Below are 17,934 nucleotides of genomic sequence, written 5' to 3'. Positions count from 1 at the left end.
ATTTTTAGAATCTATTCTAAAAATATCATCCAATGATATCATTTATTTGATCGTTCGATGGATTTTCTGCACGCGCATACTACGCGCGCGCTCTACGCTGTTTGCTAACGTTTTTTTGTGCTTTTCTTATGTTCAAATGTTCAAATCTGCCCTCAAGATGACGATGTAGGTCGTGATCTATGGGAAAATAAATGTATAAATACTCCAGAAAGTTGAACAAATTACTACTTCAATTTCCTGTCGTATTTGCCAAGCTTTCGACGTGCACATTCATATTCAGGTAAGAGTCGAATTAACGGGAAAACCCCCAAAACGGAAGCAAACGGCGTAGAGCGCGCGCAATAAATGCGCGTGAAGAAAAACAAATGGTTTAAAAATAGAATCAAACTGTGCACATGATGGTTACAAGGCTATATAGGGGGGATTCCTTCTCTTAGTTCATTCTCTCTTGATAAAGATCATTAGGATTAGTCACGCAATTAATATATTGGAATAATTATATGAACATTTACATACACAGAATATATATGTACGTATGACTAGATAGATATGGCAGTGCGCCGTGTGGGATGGGCTCGGATATCAAATAAGAACATGCGTAATAAGTAAATTACGAGCCTTAGAGCCCTCATCCCACACGGCGCACTGCCATATCTATCTAGTACTACTTTTTCGTGGGATTGCCAGCTCACTAGATACACTGTGCTGACGAGGCCCAATACAGGCCGAAACAGCTGTCCACAGTTTCTAGTTGAGCTGGCTCATTTTTTACGCGACTTGAAGTTGTGAAAGGCTCGTATGGCACTCTTCTTCAGTCGTTTCATCTACATAACATCTATGATGTTATGTGCGGAATATATGAATATCGATATTATGCGCATGCAGAAACATACGTATATACTCTTAACTTATTTGGAACTAAGTTGATGTGCAACTTTGTACAAAACGCCAAATAAAACATGTCTTTCTGTCTGTCTGCCAATCTAACTCCCACCCCCCCCCCCCTTCCCCCGGGCATTTGACCATAGTCGAGTTCCGCATAGTGGCCTAACCGACTAAGGTCCGGCCCCGCCACGCTATGCCGGATAAATTTGAATCCACAACTTCCGTCCACACTCTGCCCGGGCGACATCGGAACAATTCTTCACCGAAAACTAACGGAACTTTTCGAATACGGTCTCCAGAGTGGAACAATTTGAAAACGGCTAGAACTAGCTAGCTTTTCGTATCGGGAATTTTTCGAATACGATGACGTCATCATTGTCATGCATGGGAACATGGCGGGAAGGCTAAAAATTCACCGCGGTCTCAATTTCAACTTCGATGCGCATGCTCATACTCAATGTACAATGGGCCTTATTCACGCGGCAGCGATGTTGGATTGAACAATAGATTCCACCACGTGTATCCTCAAATTCAAGCGCTTGAGAATTAATTTGTGCTGGGGAAACAAAGGTTTTTATTCTCATGAGAATAAACATTGCCGCCGTGTGATTATATAGGCCCATAAAGCGTTTTTGCCGCCTCTGATATATCGGACTAGTATGGACGCGAAGCATTTTCTCCGTTTTCATGTGTGGACAGAAAATTGTTTTTTCGGTTTCGGTGTGAAAGTTGCGGATTCAAATTTATCCGGCATAGTGATATATCCTCACTGCATACTCATTAACTCAGAGCCATAGCTGAGTTATGGGCGAAATCCGACGACTACTGAGGGGATGAGTACGCAATGAGATCAGCTTTAGCGACCGCCACCAGTGGAGCAGGGAGGGGACGCAAAGACCCCCGGCTTTGCCGCTGTTGGACCAACTGTGAAAAACTCCACGCGGGTTTGGAGATGTATAACCGGCGCCCCAAAGGATCTTCGTTAATTAATCATACAGTGAGAATAGATTTCAACTCCTCTTGTCCAATTAGAATCGAGTAATTAATTTTGTTGAGCGTATTATAAAGTGAGAGTTAAAACACGCGCACTACCCTAGTGCAATAGCGTAATCTAAGGTATCAAAGAAACACTTCGAAAAGGAATCTAAAACATTAAAGAAATGAAGAAAAACGTTCATGGCCACCAAATATGACTTTCTTTTACATTTTTGAATTAAAAGCATGGATATCGACTTGTGCTTTTTTTAAAAGCACAGGTATATCGAGCCTGTGTTCATCATTGTAACCACTGACCATAAAAGATTGTATTAGTTATCTGACAACATGAAGATAAAATATTATTTCCATTTCATTGAAAATGTTACGAATTTTGCAATTACGTCCACGTCGAAATGTCGTCCACGTCCATTTACCTTGTACTTTTAATAAGTAGTAAAACCACCAAAAATGGGCTTCCTGTGTTATTGACAGCCCATGTGCGGTTCTTCGTAAACAAATTCTCGACTCCCTCTATAAATTTGCATACCTCGAGGAGCGCAATGCATTGTGGATAGGGTGGTATCAAAAACCAAGATGGTGGACAAATGTTTCAATTGCAATTTACCTTCTTCTTCTAACACTTCTTACACTGATCCTGGCTCTCCTAAGAGCTCCAGCACGGCTCAGGGAGAGGTGAAAGAACCGATGTGTCATTATCAAATGGATCGAAAGTATTTTCTAATAAGTCAAGAATGAGAGGCGGGTACACATGCTGTGTGCCGGGCTGCTATAACAACAACAACAAAAATAAAGACTTGCACTTCTATCGATTTCCTCAAGGAAAAAGTCTAGAAAAACAGCAGCTGAGAAAAAAGTGGATTCACTGGATTAGCAGAAAAAAATTCAAACCCAGCCCTCACCATCGTGTTTGTTCAGCCCATTTTCCTGGTGGCGCGAAAACATACGACAATAACATTCCAACAATTGTACCAAAGAAAATTCGTCCCACGGTCTCTAAATCTCGACCAACAATACGTGCAAGGAATCGTGAAGTCAACAACAACTCAGACACGGATAAATTACAGGTGATTCAAGTTGACGCTGAAACTACTCTTGAAGTCTTGACTGAAAATCACTTAGAAGATAGTTACAATAACTGCACCTTTGATGAAAATATACATGTAGATTGTGACAAAAAGATAGAAGAATTAGGCCTGCAGCTAAAAGAATTACAAAACGAACTAGTCTCTCTGAAGAAATGTTATGAGAGTCAAATTGAGAATCTTGAAAAAGAGATCGTTAATAAATCATTTACAGTAGAAAGATTTAAAAATGACACACTGCTCTTCAAATTTTACACTGGTCTTCAAGACTACACAGTTTTTAAAAGTATATTTGAATCCTTTGGGCCTGCAGTACATTAACTAATTTATTATGACTCTAATACCAACCCAGAAAGATTAAAAACTCCTGAACAAAACAAAAGAGGGAAGCAAAGAACACTTACCCCAGAAAAGGCTTAGATGTGGCTTACTTTTGTAGGATTTGGCATGTAGAGTTGGAATTTCACCATCCCATGTTTCTAGAATTTGCATAACTTGGTTTGATTTTCTCCACACAAGATTTTGTAGCTACCCAATATGGCCAACGAGGGAAGTTGTAAACAAGTCAATGCCCCAGTGCTTTAAAGACACTTGCCCTAAAACAAGGGTCATAATAGATTGCACTGAACTGTTTATTGAAATGCCAAGCTCCCTGAGATCACAAAGTAGAACATATTCTAACTACAAACATCATAACACTGCCAAAGGGCTTGTTGGCATTGCTCCATCTGGAATGATTACATTTGTTTCTGATCTTTACTCTGGGAGAACAAGTGATAAGGAGGCAACTAAAGACTGTGGACTAATTTCTTTACTCGAAAAAAATGATAGTATCATGGTTGACAAAGGATTTGACATTGAGGATATACTACCCGAGGATGTTTTCCTGAATATGCCAGCATTTGTTAAGGAGAATGACCATCTATCACTTGAGGAGGAAACTGAGACAAGAAGGATTGCATCAGTCAGAATACATGTTGAACGGGCAATTCGAAGAATTAAGTGTTTTAGAATTTTGAAAATGGAATTTCCATTGTCAATGGCTGCTGATCTTAATAAGATATGGATAATTTGTTCATACTTATGTAACTTTTTGCCTCCAATTATTGCAGAAGATGAGTAATAATGGGGAGAAAACTTATTTTAACTGTTGATTTTGAAATTTTGCATTATAATGCACTGAAGAAAGACTGTAGTATTAACAGTATTAACATTGTTGAAACTTACACATTTCTGATAGGGTTGTTTTATTTCAGTTTACTGTAAACCTCCAAGCTATAAGTATATAAGCCTAGGACTTAATTTCCCAACATGCAATGTTTGGTTTAAAAAAAAAAAAGAACAAAGAATCATGTGATAATGAGCTTATATTCTCTGAGAGTCTTATATTTTCAAAGGTTTACAGAATTAGATATGATACCATTTACTTTTGTTTCACAGGTAATGATGACATTCTTTTCATGAATTAAATCACAATAATCCCTGACCTAAAGCAAGAGATACTGAGCATAAAAAGATGTTAGTTTTGGGAGCATCTTGGAATTCCACAAATCGATACTTTAGGTATATGTTGCACAAATAAATCATTCTTTGTATAAACAACAAAGTCAATCCAGTCCAGTCCTGTAATATTAAGAACACCTTGACATTGATAATAATAAATGTGTGTTTTCTTGAGTCTTGGGCCATCTGGTGTTTTTTTCAGGTAAAATGTTGAGTCTTTGCAGCACTCTTCAATTGTCACCTCTCTTTTTGAAAATGGGCATTTAATCTCAATGGCTCCTATTGGATTGTTTTCACTGCTGTAAATGATACCATCAAGACTACATGCGAGCCAGCAGGGCCATGATGGGTTAATAACTAATCCATAGTCAGCAACTAAAACATGTTCCCCTTTTTGGGCTTTGTACATTTCTAGGGCAACTGGCTCATTTTCAACTCCCCACTTCAGTGACGGAGGCATCCTGGATGATGCTGTATTTGTTTTCTTAATGCTTGCTACCAGAGATACAGGTGAAGTACTCTCCCTTCGGTTTATCACCCTTCCAAATGATGAAGAAGTTAATCTTTTTTGTCTCTCTTTGAACCAAGCTTTACTTTGCCGTTGAGATCTGGTTGCTACCTCAATAGCTATTGCCTCATCTTTGCTGACACCAACTTTTTTAATAATAAGTTCCATTGTCTGAACTGAAAGATTTAGCCCAGTATGACCTGACTGTGGCATATTATCAAATAAGATGTTTCTTCCAAACTTAACACCAGTTTCTACCCGGTCTTCCTGAAATGTACAGCTGGTTCGAAAAAATATATCTGGTTTAAAATCATTACCAATGAATGTTGCACACAGTAAAGCAGCTTTACCATTTTGTTGTAATGATGTACATAAAGCTTTTATTTCATCTTTTTTGACCTATAGATTAGAAGTACCAAATAAAATACATAATAAGAACAAAAATCTTTACTTCAAATACAAATGGGCTGAATGAACAAAAAAAACTTTTTTAAATACGGGGGAGGCAACATCCAGGTTTTATTCTTTTTACAGATCAACATGCATAATTCGAATAAGTACAAACGCCATATATCCATTACCTTCTTAGCAAATGGTGGTGTAGAACAATAATTTTCTCGTTTTCCTTTTACCAAAGGACGCTTTCTTTTGTTTTCCTTGTCCCTTATATAATCAGCATTCTCAAAAGTTAAGTCTTCGAACTTCACTGCTTTTGTCATGGTTGAACCAGATGTAGATGGAATACTCCATTTCTGGAGTACCTGAGTACAAGTCACATCATCTGGAACTTCTTCCAGTTGGAGATTTTTGTAGTCCAGCAAGGTATACAATAGAGCTGCAACATGTTTGCAGCATCCCCCTTGTCCAGCTTTACAGTTACACTTGGCAAATTCCACTTCACCAGATAACTGGTCTAGGTGACAGTAAACCAAATAACTCTGCTGCTTCATGGATGCCGAAACAATAGCTTTTACTAGAAAAAGCCGTTGAGCTCCGGATAGAATGTTTGCCTTAGTATATAGTTTTTTAATATAACCCTTCTTTCCAAAGCCTGTATCCACATAGCTTGTTTCTGTACGCCAGTGGAGCTTTCATGTCAGGCATAGTCTTCAAATTATAGATCAGACGATTGTCAACTTGCTTTTCCGAAAATGGAGGCATGTCTTTTAAGCTTTTACCCCAGGAACAGACTGTACTATCAGTGACTGTAAAGTTGTCGTTGATCTCTCGAAGTGGTTCTCTTGAGTGATTTTCATTTACTTTGTCTACCAAATCAGAGCTTGAAGTTCCCGGAGGAGGTTCTTTCACCTCTCCCTGACCCGTGCTGGAGCTCTTAGGAGAGCTAGGATCAGTGTAAGAAGTGTTAGAAGAAGAAGAAGGTAAATTGCAATTGAAACATTTGTCCGCCATCTTGGTTTTTGATACCACCCTATCCACAATGCATTGCGCTCCTCGAGGTATGCAAATTTATAGAGGGAGTCGAGAATTGCGGGCTCAATAACAATCATGGCGTCGGTTGTAGATATTTGATTTTGTAACAGAGAAGACAAAATGACCATTAATATCCATGTCTATTCATCAGGATCTAGTATAGCTATCAATGAATTATGGACAGACAGTTTCAAATGATAATTTAGTGATTTATTTGGTCTACTAACGAGCATGTTCTAAGCCAAATAATAAGTCCTAATTTTTCAATTTGAAGAGAAAGAGGCTTTCAAGATTGAAGGTAAAATATTTTTTGATCCAAAAATGTTTGAAATTTACAGTCACGTCCCCGTCCCCGATTTTCCGAATTGAAATTTAATGCTGATTTCGAATATGAAAAGAAAAATTGGGTGTCCCGAGCTTGTTTTCGAGATAATCAGCATTTAATGGAAGCCTACGCTTGTACTAAAATTCTTCGGGAGTTCACGAATTTGATGGAATTCTTCAGGGGTAGAGAGCAGTGTATACTAAAATCATAATGCTAAAATTTGCAATAGAGTGCACGCACTAAACCCGTGAAACAAGTACTAGCTTTTAGTACTAAATGGTGATAAATAAACAATAGAAAACAAAGGATTCTGTATGAAATAGTACTAATTAGTACTAATTAATGTTCACGGATTTAGTTCATGCACTCTATCGAAAATATTGAATAAAAATTTACTTCTTATTTTCTAAAATAAAACTATTGTAAACTAATGAGCCATTATAATAAAAGCCTTTCTTGGCGGTCTCAGTTCGTACTGACGGCAAATATATAAATTCACTTCTTCTCGTGGCTCTTGAAACAACTTCCTTATTCAATCTAAAATAATTCCTTAGAAACTGTGGTACTTTGTTATTTAAACACCTCTTCACTAAACCTAAAATATGAGTATTTCGGCGGCCTTCTAAACTTTGCAACTTAAGTTGGTTAAAATTAATTAAATTAACTAGATTAAAGGTATAAAACACATGTATTACTAAATTTAATTCAATTTAATTTAGATTTAATTTAATTAGATTAAAGGTATGAAACAGACATATTACTAGATGTTGGACCTAACTATAATTGTTGAGGCCAGCCTTTGCATTGATTCTAACCTTTCTACATCTGCTATATTGCAGCAAGCCCACACAATATCACAGTTCGAAAATGGGCAAAATTAACGATTTGTATAACTTATATGCTGCATGTATAGTAAGGTTCTTTCTAAGTCGCCCTAGAACACCTACTCTTTTTCCAACCTTAGAATTTATGGGGCATTTTAAATGGGGCATTATACATCATTTGTAACAATTCACCTTTTGGCGCTAGCCAGTCAGGTAGTCACGTTGTGTTACGGTCACCAAAAATAATAGCTAAAAACGCGTAAGCAAGACCCAGTCTGGCGTGCTCCACCCCCCGCCCCCCATAGGGAGCCCATTCTAGATAAATGCATGCGCATAACGATTCAACCAACTGTTGATGCATATCGTGGTAAGAAGACATTACACGCTAAACCATCAGAATTTTTTTAAATGGCACAGCGACGACATTAAGTATATAGGAAAACAAAGGCACACACGAAAAAATGTTTTAGTGCATTTCTTATGGATTTTTTTATTCTAGGTGCATGATGGAAAACACTATCGTGACCTCGAATACAAAACAAAATTAATAATGAAAGTCGCTTTTCCCCTGATTTTATTTTAATCTTTCACTGTTACAATACAATACAATACAATTTTATTTGGCACCTTATACTAATAGTACATGAGTGTTTGATTCCAAATATATTATAGGTATATATATATATACTATGTATTAGATAATTTTCTTAATTCATTTTCACGTATCAGCATACATTGATGAATGTATGCTGATATGGCTCTTTGTAGAGACGCTGATTTTGAATTGATTAAGAACATAAAACGACTGTCAGCGCTCATATTGTTGAAATTAATGCTGGTGTTTTTTTCTATGAACTCTCTTAAGTCGTTTCTATGAGAGTTATATAGTGGACACCAAACTAGAAAGTGTTTTTCGTTTTCTACTCCCGACTTACACACTGGGCAAATCCTTTCATCGTAAATGAGATAAGGCCTCTTATACCTCCCCGTTTCTACTTCAAGCTTATGGTTACTAATTCTTAATTTTGTAAGCGCCACTCTGTGCTTAATATTGGTGACTTGACTTAAATATTCTTCAAAGTTATAATCCGTTTTGAACTGACGAAAGACTCTGAGTTTATTTTTATGTCTGTCGTCTTTCCTTTCATCATTGTGGAGATTACTCCATAAAATTTGCCTCTCAACGTCATATATTCTTTGGGTTATTATTTTTCCATATTCATACCATCTTGGAGAAAGTTCATTTTGTTTCATCCAAATTATCCCCAATCCGAGTTGTTCTAAAGTAGTTTTAATTTTTATGCTCCAAAAGGCTTTTTTAGTTTCATTTTTAATATCTTGGTAGACTTCGGCTGAAAGTTTTTTTTGGGTGTAGTTCCGACTTTATAATTTTATGCCAGAATTTAAAGCTTCTACTGCATGCTTTGCATTTTAGCGGAAACCTTCCTAACTCAGCTCTGCATGCAAGGTTACTAGCATTCTTTGTCACCTTGAGGAGCATTTTGCAAAATTTCAAATGAACAAGTTCCATGGGCTCTTGGTCTTTGGTGCTTAATGTTTCGATACCCCATATCTCACTTGCGTATAGAAGTATTGGTGTAACAAGCGAGTCAAACAGTTTTATAGTTAATTTGATATTGGATGTGAAAAATTCACCCATTTGTTTTTTCATCTGAAATAGTGCCTTTAATGCAGCTTTTTTTAATTCTTGTTTTGCAAACGTAAAGTTTCCAAAGGTTGTAAAATTTAATCCTAAATATTTATATGATTTAACGTTTTCTAGTTTAGATTTGTTCAAATAGAATTGGAAGTTATTCATTGTCTTCCCTGTATTATTGAAAACCATCACTTTTGTCTTTGTTATATTAACTGTTAAGCCTGATTGTTCACAAAATGCCTCTAGCTTGTCGAGATATTTCTGAAGCCCTTTAGCAGATTTAGAGAACAGAACCAGGTCATCTGCATATAAAAGAGTACTAATCGGTTTGCCATTCAACATTACATCATTGTTGTTACACGAATTTAATGAGTCAGGCAGATCGTGAAGATATAAATTAAATAACGTAGGGCTCAGCATACAGCCTTGTTTAACACCCATATAACAGGAAAATGTTGGAGAAATGTGTCCATTTACTTTGATTGCTGACTGTTATCTAAGTAGGGCTGCCTGTGCCCCCCCCCCCCCACCCCCCCACCTCAATGACCTTGTATTTGTACAATTTGCCAAAGACAAGTTAAAACATAATGGAATATTAACTCCCAGCTTATAATGATGATGTATTATACAATTAACTTAGTTTTACAGGGGAAAACAAGTAAATATCAAGGCAGGAAAAACCGTTATGGCATGGGAGAGAACAAGATGACAGCAAGTCACTAAAGTAATTGGTAGTTTGTAGGACTCAAGATTGCAGTTATTATCATCAGTGTAAAGGTAAGTTTGAGATTTGTTAGTTGGTAATCCAATCATCCCCCAGGGCCTGATACTCAGACTAAATGTGACTTTACCTCCCTCAAAATGAGTAACTGTGTCAAGATGAAAACCAGAAATGAAACAAGCACCCTCAGGGACCGCAGAAGCAGGCGAGAGAGGACGACATTTTTTTGTTATGAGTCGCCTAATGCTTTGACATCACTTTTTAAAATTTGATAAATATGATGCAATTGCTCGTCAAATTTATTGCACTGGACATCACATTTCCGAGAGGCTCGACTTCAAAAATTCAGGGGGCGGGGTCATTTCCCCGGCTGGACACCCCAGTCTGGCCCCACTACCCTCCACTTAAAATTATGCTGATGTTGACCTTGATATTAGATAACTAGTTATGGGCTGTCTGGTAAATTTTCATTTGTATTGGTTTCTAGGATGACATAAATCACAAGAAATAATTAGGATCGATCAAAATGGCAGATGTTAATGGCACAGATCAAGAAATGCTATATTTATGCCTACTAAAGTTATTCAAAAAGGCAAGCAATAATGAGTTCGAGACATTGCAAGAGCTTTGCAAAGAACCCTTTGCTGATTTGCCTGATTTAAAGATTTACAATGATAGTACATCTATAAATTACACACCAGTTGATGATGACAAAGCAAAAGAGCAGCTAAAGACTTTAGTTGAAAAGGGAAGACAAGACCTAGCGGACTATATTCCTGTGGAAACTGAAGGTGATGGCTCTTGCCTTTTTAGAGCTTTATCATTTTTATGCTTTGGTCATCAGAACAGGCACAGGGAGCTGAGAGTCAGATGTGTTATAGAGATGGCTACTCACAAGGAACGTTACCTTGACGATAAGGATCTTTTAGAAAGGTGTAACGCACAAGACGCTTTCATACGGTATAAAAACAATGCAAGAAGAACCTCAGTTGAAAAAGAATCAGAATGTGATACTCTCGATCCTCTTAATGCAAAGTCAAAAAAAGCTGAGAAAACTGAACAAACTACTAAAATCAATGGTCCTATTACAGCTAATGGACCTGTAACGAGGTCTGCTGAGAATTCTGAAGTTAATCAATTATTGATTGAGGAAGAATTTACCAGAGATGTGTTAAACACCTGTGCTCCAAATGAATATGCCAGTTTCTGGCACATACAGGCCTTAGGAGTCATCTTAAAAAAGAAAATAAAAGTCGTTTGCTTCAGTAGTTATGAATCAGAGGAGCTGAAAGAGGTATGCATAAGTTCGAAGTAATTTTTTTTGAATTTTAGTGGTCATTTACTTAAGGTAATTCCCATGTTTTGCACTGCGCATTTTTCTGCGCATGCAACTAAAAGTATGGAACTAACAAAGTTTAGGCATTTTTCTTTCGGAAAACTAAATAAGAAACATCTTCAAAACCATTTTTCACTTTTTTCTCTTTTTTGAGTAGAGAAATTGCGGTTTTTTATCTGACTCGCCCCAGTCTCCAATCGGAAAAGTGTAATTTTTCGACTATTTTGAGATGTTTTTTAAAGATAAATTAAAAACGAGAATGGTGACCCCCATTTTTTATTTCAAATTTTTGATAAATGCGATGCGCGCCATTATATATCAAAATACGAAGGAAAGTTTATTGGATAGATTTTGAAATATTTTGATGGGAATAGTTGACATATGCAATTTTTGAACGTTCGTAGAATTTAAAGTTCAAAAATTATAGTCATTCAATGACTTTGATGGATTTACTAATATAGATTATCTAGTAAACTTCGAGTTATAAGTACGTTTTGTTATATGAAAGTACTTTTAACGGTGAATAAAGGTTCTTGATTACAGCTTCCGGTTGCTACCGCATTTCACTATAAACCCCATAAATTGACATATTTGGAGAGCATCTAGCGAAAAAACGAGAATCGTGACCCCATCTTTTTATTGTAGTTTTTAAATGTCCATAACATAATTAATGTTCATGCAAAGTTTCAGGACAAAGTTATTGGCAAAATGTCTTTCAAGGGAACTACCTTAAAGGTTGAACTTAATTTTAAAATGTTTCCTGAATCTGCTACCTGCTGGTTTGTTTGTGCATGAATTAACCAGGAACGGTTAATTTTGTACAATAATTATATCATTGCAATCTCACATGGTACTTGACTGGGATCATTGTTAGCTTTCAGTAAACAATATTACAGCTGTAACTTTACCTCAACAAAAGTATGATACTTTTAGATTCACTATTTTCGATCTTTATGAGAAATTGATAATATGAAACATCTTGCGCATACTCTTGAACAGTTAAACGTCACTTATGATTATTCCAGATGTATCACAAAAATGCTGAATGATTCATTATTACTCTCATAAATTTTAGGTTGAGAAACATTTTAATCGAACACTGGATCCAAAAGACTTTGGCGTAGATCTTGAATCTGATGAGCCACCATTGACAATCATGTTTCTCTTGGATAATGAGCATTTTGTTCCACTCATACGTAAAGGTGAGTTATATGTATGTTTCTCACTCACTTTTACAATGCCTTACTGGCTCAATATGTACATACTGAATAATCACTGCGACCAAGTGACAAGGCGAATAAAGGCATGTTTTCGTAACTCCGTAAGCACATGCTCTTCAAAACATTGTGCTTTCCAAGAATGTCATAGAAAATCCTTGGTTGGCTCCTCAAACCCCCCCCCCCCCCTCCGTCAGGTTAAGTATAGTCAATCTAAAGCATGTATACCGGTAATTATTATTATTTATGGTTAAGCAAGCAAATTGCAAATTCTACATCCCATATATAGAAGGACGGGGATGCTCGTAGGGATTTTGAAAATGACCCGTAAAAGGTACCAAAAGTTCTTTCTTGTAGTCATATCAGTGGCAAGTGTTCACCCCTAATTGGTACCAAATGACCTAATTTTACAGCATTTTAATTAGCTTTTCATTTAAAAGGTACCAAATAGCGAAAATTAACTCCTAAAAGGTACGACCAGCATCCCCGCCCTAATATATGGGAGTCACCCCTATGGGTTCTACAGGAAGGATTGGTTATGTTATCCATATCTCGTAAGAGCTGGAGCTACTAACATTCACCATTTGATTACATCAAACAACAAATGCCGGTATCATGGCACTCATAAATGGTATCTCAAATGGAAACAAAGCATGCATGCATGTGATTAAGTTTGTGTTGATTTTTTACGTGTCTGATATGGCCTACCTACGTGTAACCCCTCTGCCCTTTACACCTAAGAAATTACGGTAATTAATTTGCTAACCAATTATATGTTAACGTTGCTATGTGTCCAGTAACTTGAAGCTTAGAGTACTACTTGATGAAAGGACTTCAGCTAGCCAAAACCTCTGTGGAAGGGGAGGGGAGGGGTGGGGGGACTCTGCCTTTAGTATCGAAGTTGCCAAAGGTCAAAAAATACCCCTAAAGAAGCACATCTGTACATGTAGTGGTTTGAAAGTATTAAAAGTTCTCTAATTTGCATTGGATTTCTTTCTGAACACCCCAAAGGTATCCAGGTAACTAATTATAATTTTTCAAAGTACACGGGTATCTCTGATATTTTTTAGACAAAAGTCTTCCACTCTCCTTCCACCCTTCCTAACCCTGTCCCTGTATTGAAACTAGCTGTATAGATGAATGGCTGTTAGCGGTGCCTTGTTTTGTTTGCCTTGCCTTGCCTTGCCTTGCTTTGTTTGCCTTGCTTAGTTTGCTTTGCTTTGCTTTGCTTTGCATTGCTTTGCTTTGCTTTGCTTTGCTTTGCTTTGCTTTGCTTTGCTTTGCTTTGCTTTGCTTTGCTTTGCTTTGCTTTGCTTTGCTTTGCTCGAGAGAGAAATTATTTTTATTCTATTTGCATATTTAAATAGAAAAAGTACATTCCAGCCTAAAGCATCGTTTTAAGGGCATAGTCATGTTGGTGGAAAAATCTGAACATAATAATTTTTCTACTTTCTAAAATGAACCTTGCCTTACAAATTCTAAAAGTCTTAAAATTGCATTCAATTCGATGTTTTTGCTTTAGAAGTCAAGGAAGAAGAAGACAGTGGTCGGGGTGACTCCTTAAACGATTCTAAAGCTGAGAATACGACCCCTTTGGAAACAAGTAAGTCAAAGAAGACGGAAGGTTAAACATCTAACGAAAAAGACTTCAAACCGCCCCAAGTTCAGTTTCAAATCAAGTTGAAAAGACGGAATGCCCGATTGGTTTAATTTCTATAAGTTTTGCGATGTTGAGAAACAACTTTGATATGTCAATAGTTTGCTAACCAATAATTTGCCTAATGTTGCCACGCGTCCAGTTACTTGAAGCTTATTAGAGTACTTGGAGAAAGACTTTAGCTAGCTAAAATCTCCCGGGAAGGGGTGGGGTTGGGGTGGGGTTGGGGTGGGGGGGATGGGTGGGTGGGTGTTAATATGCATTGGATTTCGTCTTTAACAACCTTCAAAGTTTCCAGATAACTATCCTTAAAAATACAAGGGGTCGTTCCAGACACTTTTAGACAATATAGTCTTCCCCTCCAATCACTCCGCCCCCATCACTCCGCCACCAGTGCCGAAAATAGCTATTCACCATTTTGCATACATTGGTTCACTGGTCAAACACAAAGCGCTTAAGCGAGGCGCCAAGGTACTTTCAAAGGATTATTCAAATTTGAACCTTGCAACCTCGACTGAATGCTTTGTGTTTGACCAGTGAACCGATGTATGGAAAATGGTGAATAGGTGACCACTAATCATCACTCAATTCTGACATAAATGGCGGTTAGCGGTGCCTTGTTATTTATTTATTTTCTCGAGGCACGGCAATTTATTTTATTTGCCTATTTACAATATAAAAAGTAAATTCAAGCCAAGTTGGTGTAAAAATCTGAAATTATTTTGTCTTCTTTCTAAAATGAGCCTTGCTTTGCAAATTCTAAAAGTTTTAAAATTACATTCGATGTTTTTGCTTTAGAAGTCAAGAAAGAAAAAGACTCTGGACTGGGTGACTCCTTACTGAACGAGTCTACAGAGAAGGATACGCCCCCCCTCGATGAAAGTACGACAAAGAAGGCGAAAGATAAAGCATCTAACGATGCAAAAGTGAAAAACGAGTCAAATAAGAGTATTGAAGGCAATGATCAAGAACCCTTCAAACCATCCCATACAAGTACACCTAAGAAAGCGCCGAAAGATAAAGCACCTGTCCAAGAAAGTGATGATGATGGGAGAGTTGACATTACTTCAGGTGATAATTTGAAAGATGTTATGGACAAACTTAATAATCTCCTTGGCGTCGACATAGGAGCAAAATTGAAAAAAAAACACCTATCTATTGAAACACTCAAATCTCTCACTGGCCCATATCAGATGGCGAAACCTGAGATTTTAGGCATCCTAAAGAAAGACACTGTTAAGTTTGTTCGCAGGCTCATTGAAGTTCAGTTTCAAATCAAGTGGAACACAATAGACGGAATGCCCGAGCGGTTTAATTTCTATGATTTTTGCAGTGTTGAGAAACAAACTGAACACCTCAACTACAAGTCTCGGAGAGCGCATGTATTAACAGAACTTTACAGAAGTGCTGTTGAAAAGTACGAAGATCAATGTAAAGAAGCCGTTTGCCCTGATGAACTTAAAGAAGCGTTTTGCCCTGATGTCTATGTAAGAGTTAAAGACAGCTGGGCCAGAATTTGTTTTTCAAGGGAAACTTGTGAGAAAGTCACGATCGAAAAATTCAAAAAAGACTTCTCGTGGATGCATGAATCATTGCGGAAATTCGTCTCAGAGGCCGAAAAACGTGAGATTACTCTGACATCAGATTCAAAAAACAACTACTCGATAGTAACGAAAGACATTGAGAAGCCTACTCTTTACTGGGCTGTGCTACGAGATAAAGACTTTGATACTGTCTTCAAGTCAGGTAATCACCCAAAGCTAGATGAGATTAGTATAACACAAGTATATGTGGGCAAGGCCAATAAAGGCATAAGGAAGAGGTGGATACAAGACACTGATAGCCACTCAGAACAAATGATGAAGTGTATGAAATATTTGATATGTAAACAATGTATGAAATGTAGTTATTGTAAGAAGAAATGTTCTTTTGATGCGGCAAGATTGGAGGGCATTCAGTTAGTAGATGCGAGATTGCTGCTTGCAAAAATCAGGGAAGAGAATCGTGCTGTTTTTCTAATACGAACATTTAAAGAAACAGACGATCTCGAAAAAGGTGAAAAACAGCACATAGAAGGTAAGACAATTGTCAGAAGAGACCGAAACATCGTTCCGTACAAGGATATTAATAACACTTGGATCCCCAAGGAAATGCAGTATGGGATGAATGGACGCAGCTAGAGAGACTCTCTCTCTCTCTCTCTCTCTCATATCTAATCATACAAGTCTTTGAGTAAACATTTAAGACTAAAGCTAACTAATGCATAAAATTAGTATATTCTTCTTCTTCTTAACAATATGAAACGTTTACCAGTCTTTATACAATTATTGGATGAGGTTGAGGATAAAACGGCCGAGGTCTTGATAATTTACGATATCATGCGAAAACCGAATTCAATAATTGTCTTGTCAAACCTCTGTCAAACCTACCATTGTTCCAAGACCAATCGACTGTCATGTAAATGATGGATTTTTTTCCCCTCTTCTTTCTGTGTTTGTTGTAAGCGGATATTCTCTTAGCATCGCTGGTACGTCGTGATCGCTGCAAAACGGAACCAATGCCTTGGATTTGGCAGCTAGTTTGTAGTATAGCTTGTCAGCTTTGATTCTGTCTTTCTTTCCTCCTGCCACATGGTGTGCAGTGTAGTCATGAACGCAAGATAGGATAGTGTGCAATGTAAACCTGTTTGGTAATTCAAAGGGAGCTTATTTGTTCTACCGCAACTTTTCTCTTATTAGTTTGTAAGAAAATTGCTACTTCTCTCGTCGTCTGAAAAAAGAAATTAAAAAAGACTACGTTGTTCCTAGCTGTGTTCCATTCTGTCACCGGCGGGAAAGTATTGCCTAACTTCTAACAAAACAAACCGATCGAAAAAAAAAATCTCATTCAGACAAATAGAAAACTTACCGTGTTTGGATCCTCCCAAATCTGAGTTTCGTCTACATCGGGGAGCCGTATCCCTACTTGCTCAACTAGTTTGTCACTGAAAGCTTGACTGTCGTCCTCCATAATTCTTCTGTCCTACTCGCTCTCTAGCTCGCGAAAAGCCTATCGAAGTGTCGCCATGTAATTAGGGCGATTTGATTGACGGCTGCAAATCGCCAATCGCCAAACGCAACACTGAAATTGGCGGGCGTGTAGCAATGCATACAGTGGTGAACAAAAGACACAAATGGTCTCTTGTGAATTTGTCTTTGTATGATGAATAATCTGGTTAAGTGTTTGTGACTATTATTCACTAAATAGATACTATTAGTTAGTATTTAGTTTGATTTTATTTCACTGTTTAATTGCATCCGCTCCATTGAATTGTGTTTTATCAATTCAATAATACATTTCTGCAATCTGATTGGATCGCAGCAGTGCGCTTTTGATTAGACAAAAGGAGTACAATTAAATCGTTAATTGTACTCTGTAGACTCTCAACTAAACTGCTCAATTTTGTTGAGTGTATTATAATCCAAAAATCGCACGATCTTCTCGTACAAGTCGGAAAGGCTCGTCCAATTTTGAAAACTTTCAAAACAGCACTCGTACAAATAAACTTTCGAATTGTACTCGAGATCGTGCAAATTGCACTCCACTCAGTTTAATTTTAGTAGGAAATTGCAGCTTGCAGCACGTCGGAATTCAGCTCTGTCCTCCAAATTGACCTGCTTTGAAGTCACATGCAACGAGTCTATACATATTTTATGGCGAGACGCTTTACTACTTTAGACATCCTGCACATTTACATAATTTTTTATTGTAGATAGATTTAACGATTTTGTAATTAGTGCATATATAATT

General features: G+C 37.3%; 3 protein-coding genes across 4 annotated transcripts; 2 read left to right on the top strand and 1 right to left on the bottom strand.

The window, feature by feature from the left end:
* Nucleotides 1-2,615: 2,615 nt before the first annotated feature.
* Nucleotides 2,616-3,287, top strand: LOC148907020 (uncharacterized). Its single transcript, XM_089036529.1, has one exon. It carries the CDS (start codon nt 2,616-2,618, stop codon nt 3,285-3,287), a length of 672 nt encoding a protein of 223 aa, XP_088892655.1.
* Nucleotides 3,288-3,844: 557 nt separating this feature from the next.
* LOC148907019 (uncharacterized) lies at nt 3,845-5,927 on the bottom strand. The gene is made up of 2 exons (XM_089036993.1): nt 5,559-5,927; nt 3,845-5,376 (listed from the first exon to the last, which is right to left on the bottom strand). Exons 1-2 carry the CDS (start codon nt 5,925-5,927, stop codon nt 4,486-4,488), a joined length of 1,260 nt encoding a protein of 419 aa, XP_088893119.1. The 3' UTR covers nt 3,845-4,485.
* Nucleotides 5,928-6,481: 554 nt separating this feature from the next.
* Nucleotides 6,482-17,934, top strand: LOC148907018 (uncharacterized). 2 transcript variants are annotated; one of them, XM_089037178.1, is made up of 6 exons: nt 6,482-6,706; nt 9,855-9,991; nt 10,423-11,229; nt 12,347-12,473; nt 14,014-14,091; nt 14,944-17,934. In XM_089037178.1, exons 3-6 carry the CDS (start codon nt 10,462-10,464, stop codon nt 16,323-16,325), a joined length of 2,355 nt encoding a protein of 784 aa, XP_088893304.1. In that variant the 5' UTR covers nt 6,482-6,706; nt 9,855-9,991; nt 10,423-10,461; the 3' UTR covers nt 16,326-17,934. The 2 variants fall into 2 exon arrangements, with proteins under 2 accessions (XP_088893304.1, XP_088893303.1); XM_089037177.1 differs by having other exon boundaries at nt 14,011-14,091.

The sequence above is a fragment of the Actinia tenebrosa genome, unplaced genomic scaffold (genome assembly GCF_029948245.1).
Source record: "Actinia tenebrosa isolate PJP-AT-01 unplaced genomic scaffold, QUT_ActTen_1.0 PGA_scaffold4__44_contigs__length_22323623, whole genome shotgun sequence".
Classification (NCBI taxonomy): Eukaryota; Metazoa; Cnidaria; class Anthozoa; order Actiniaria; family Actiniidae; genus Actinia; species Actinia tenebrosa.
This window is presented reverse-complemented; position numbering and strand designations above follow the sequence as displayed.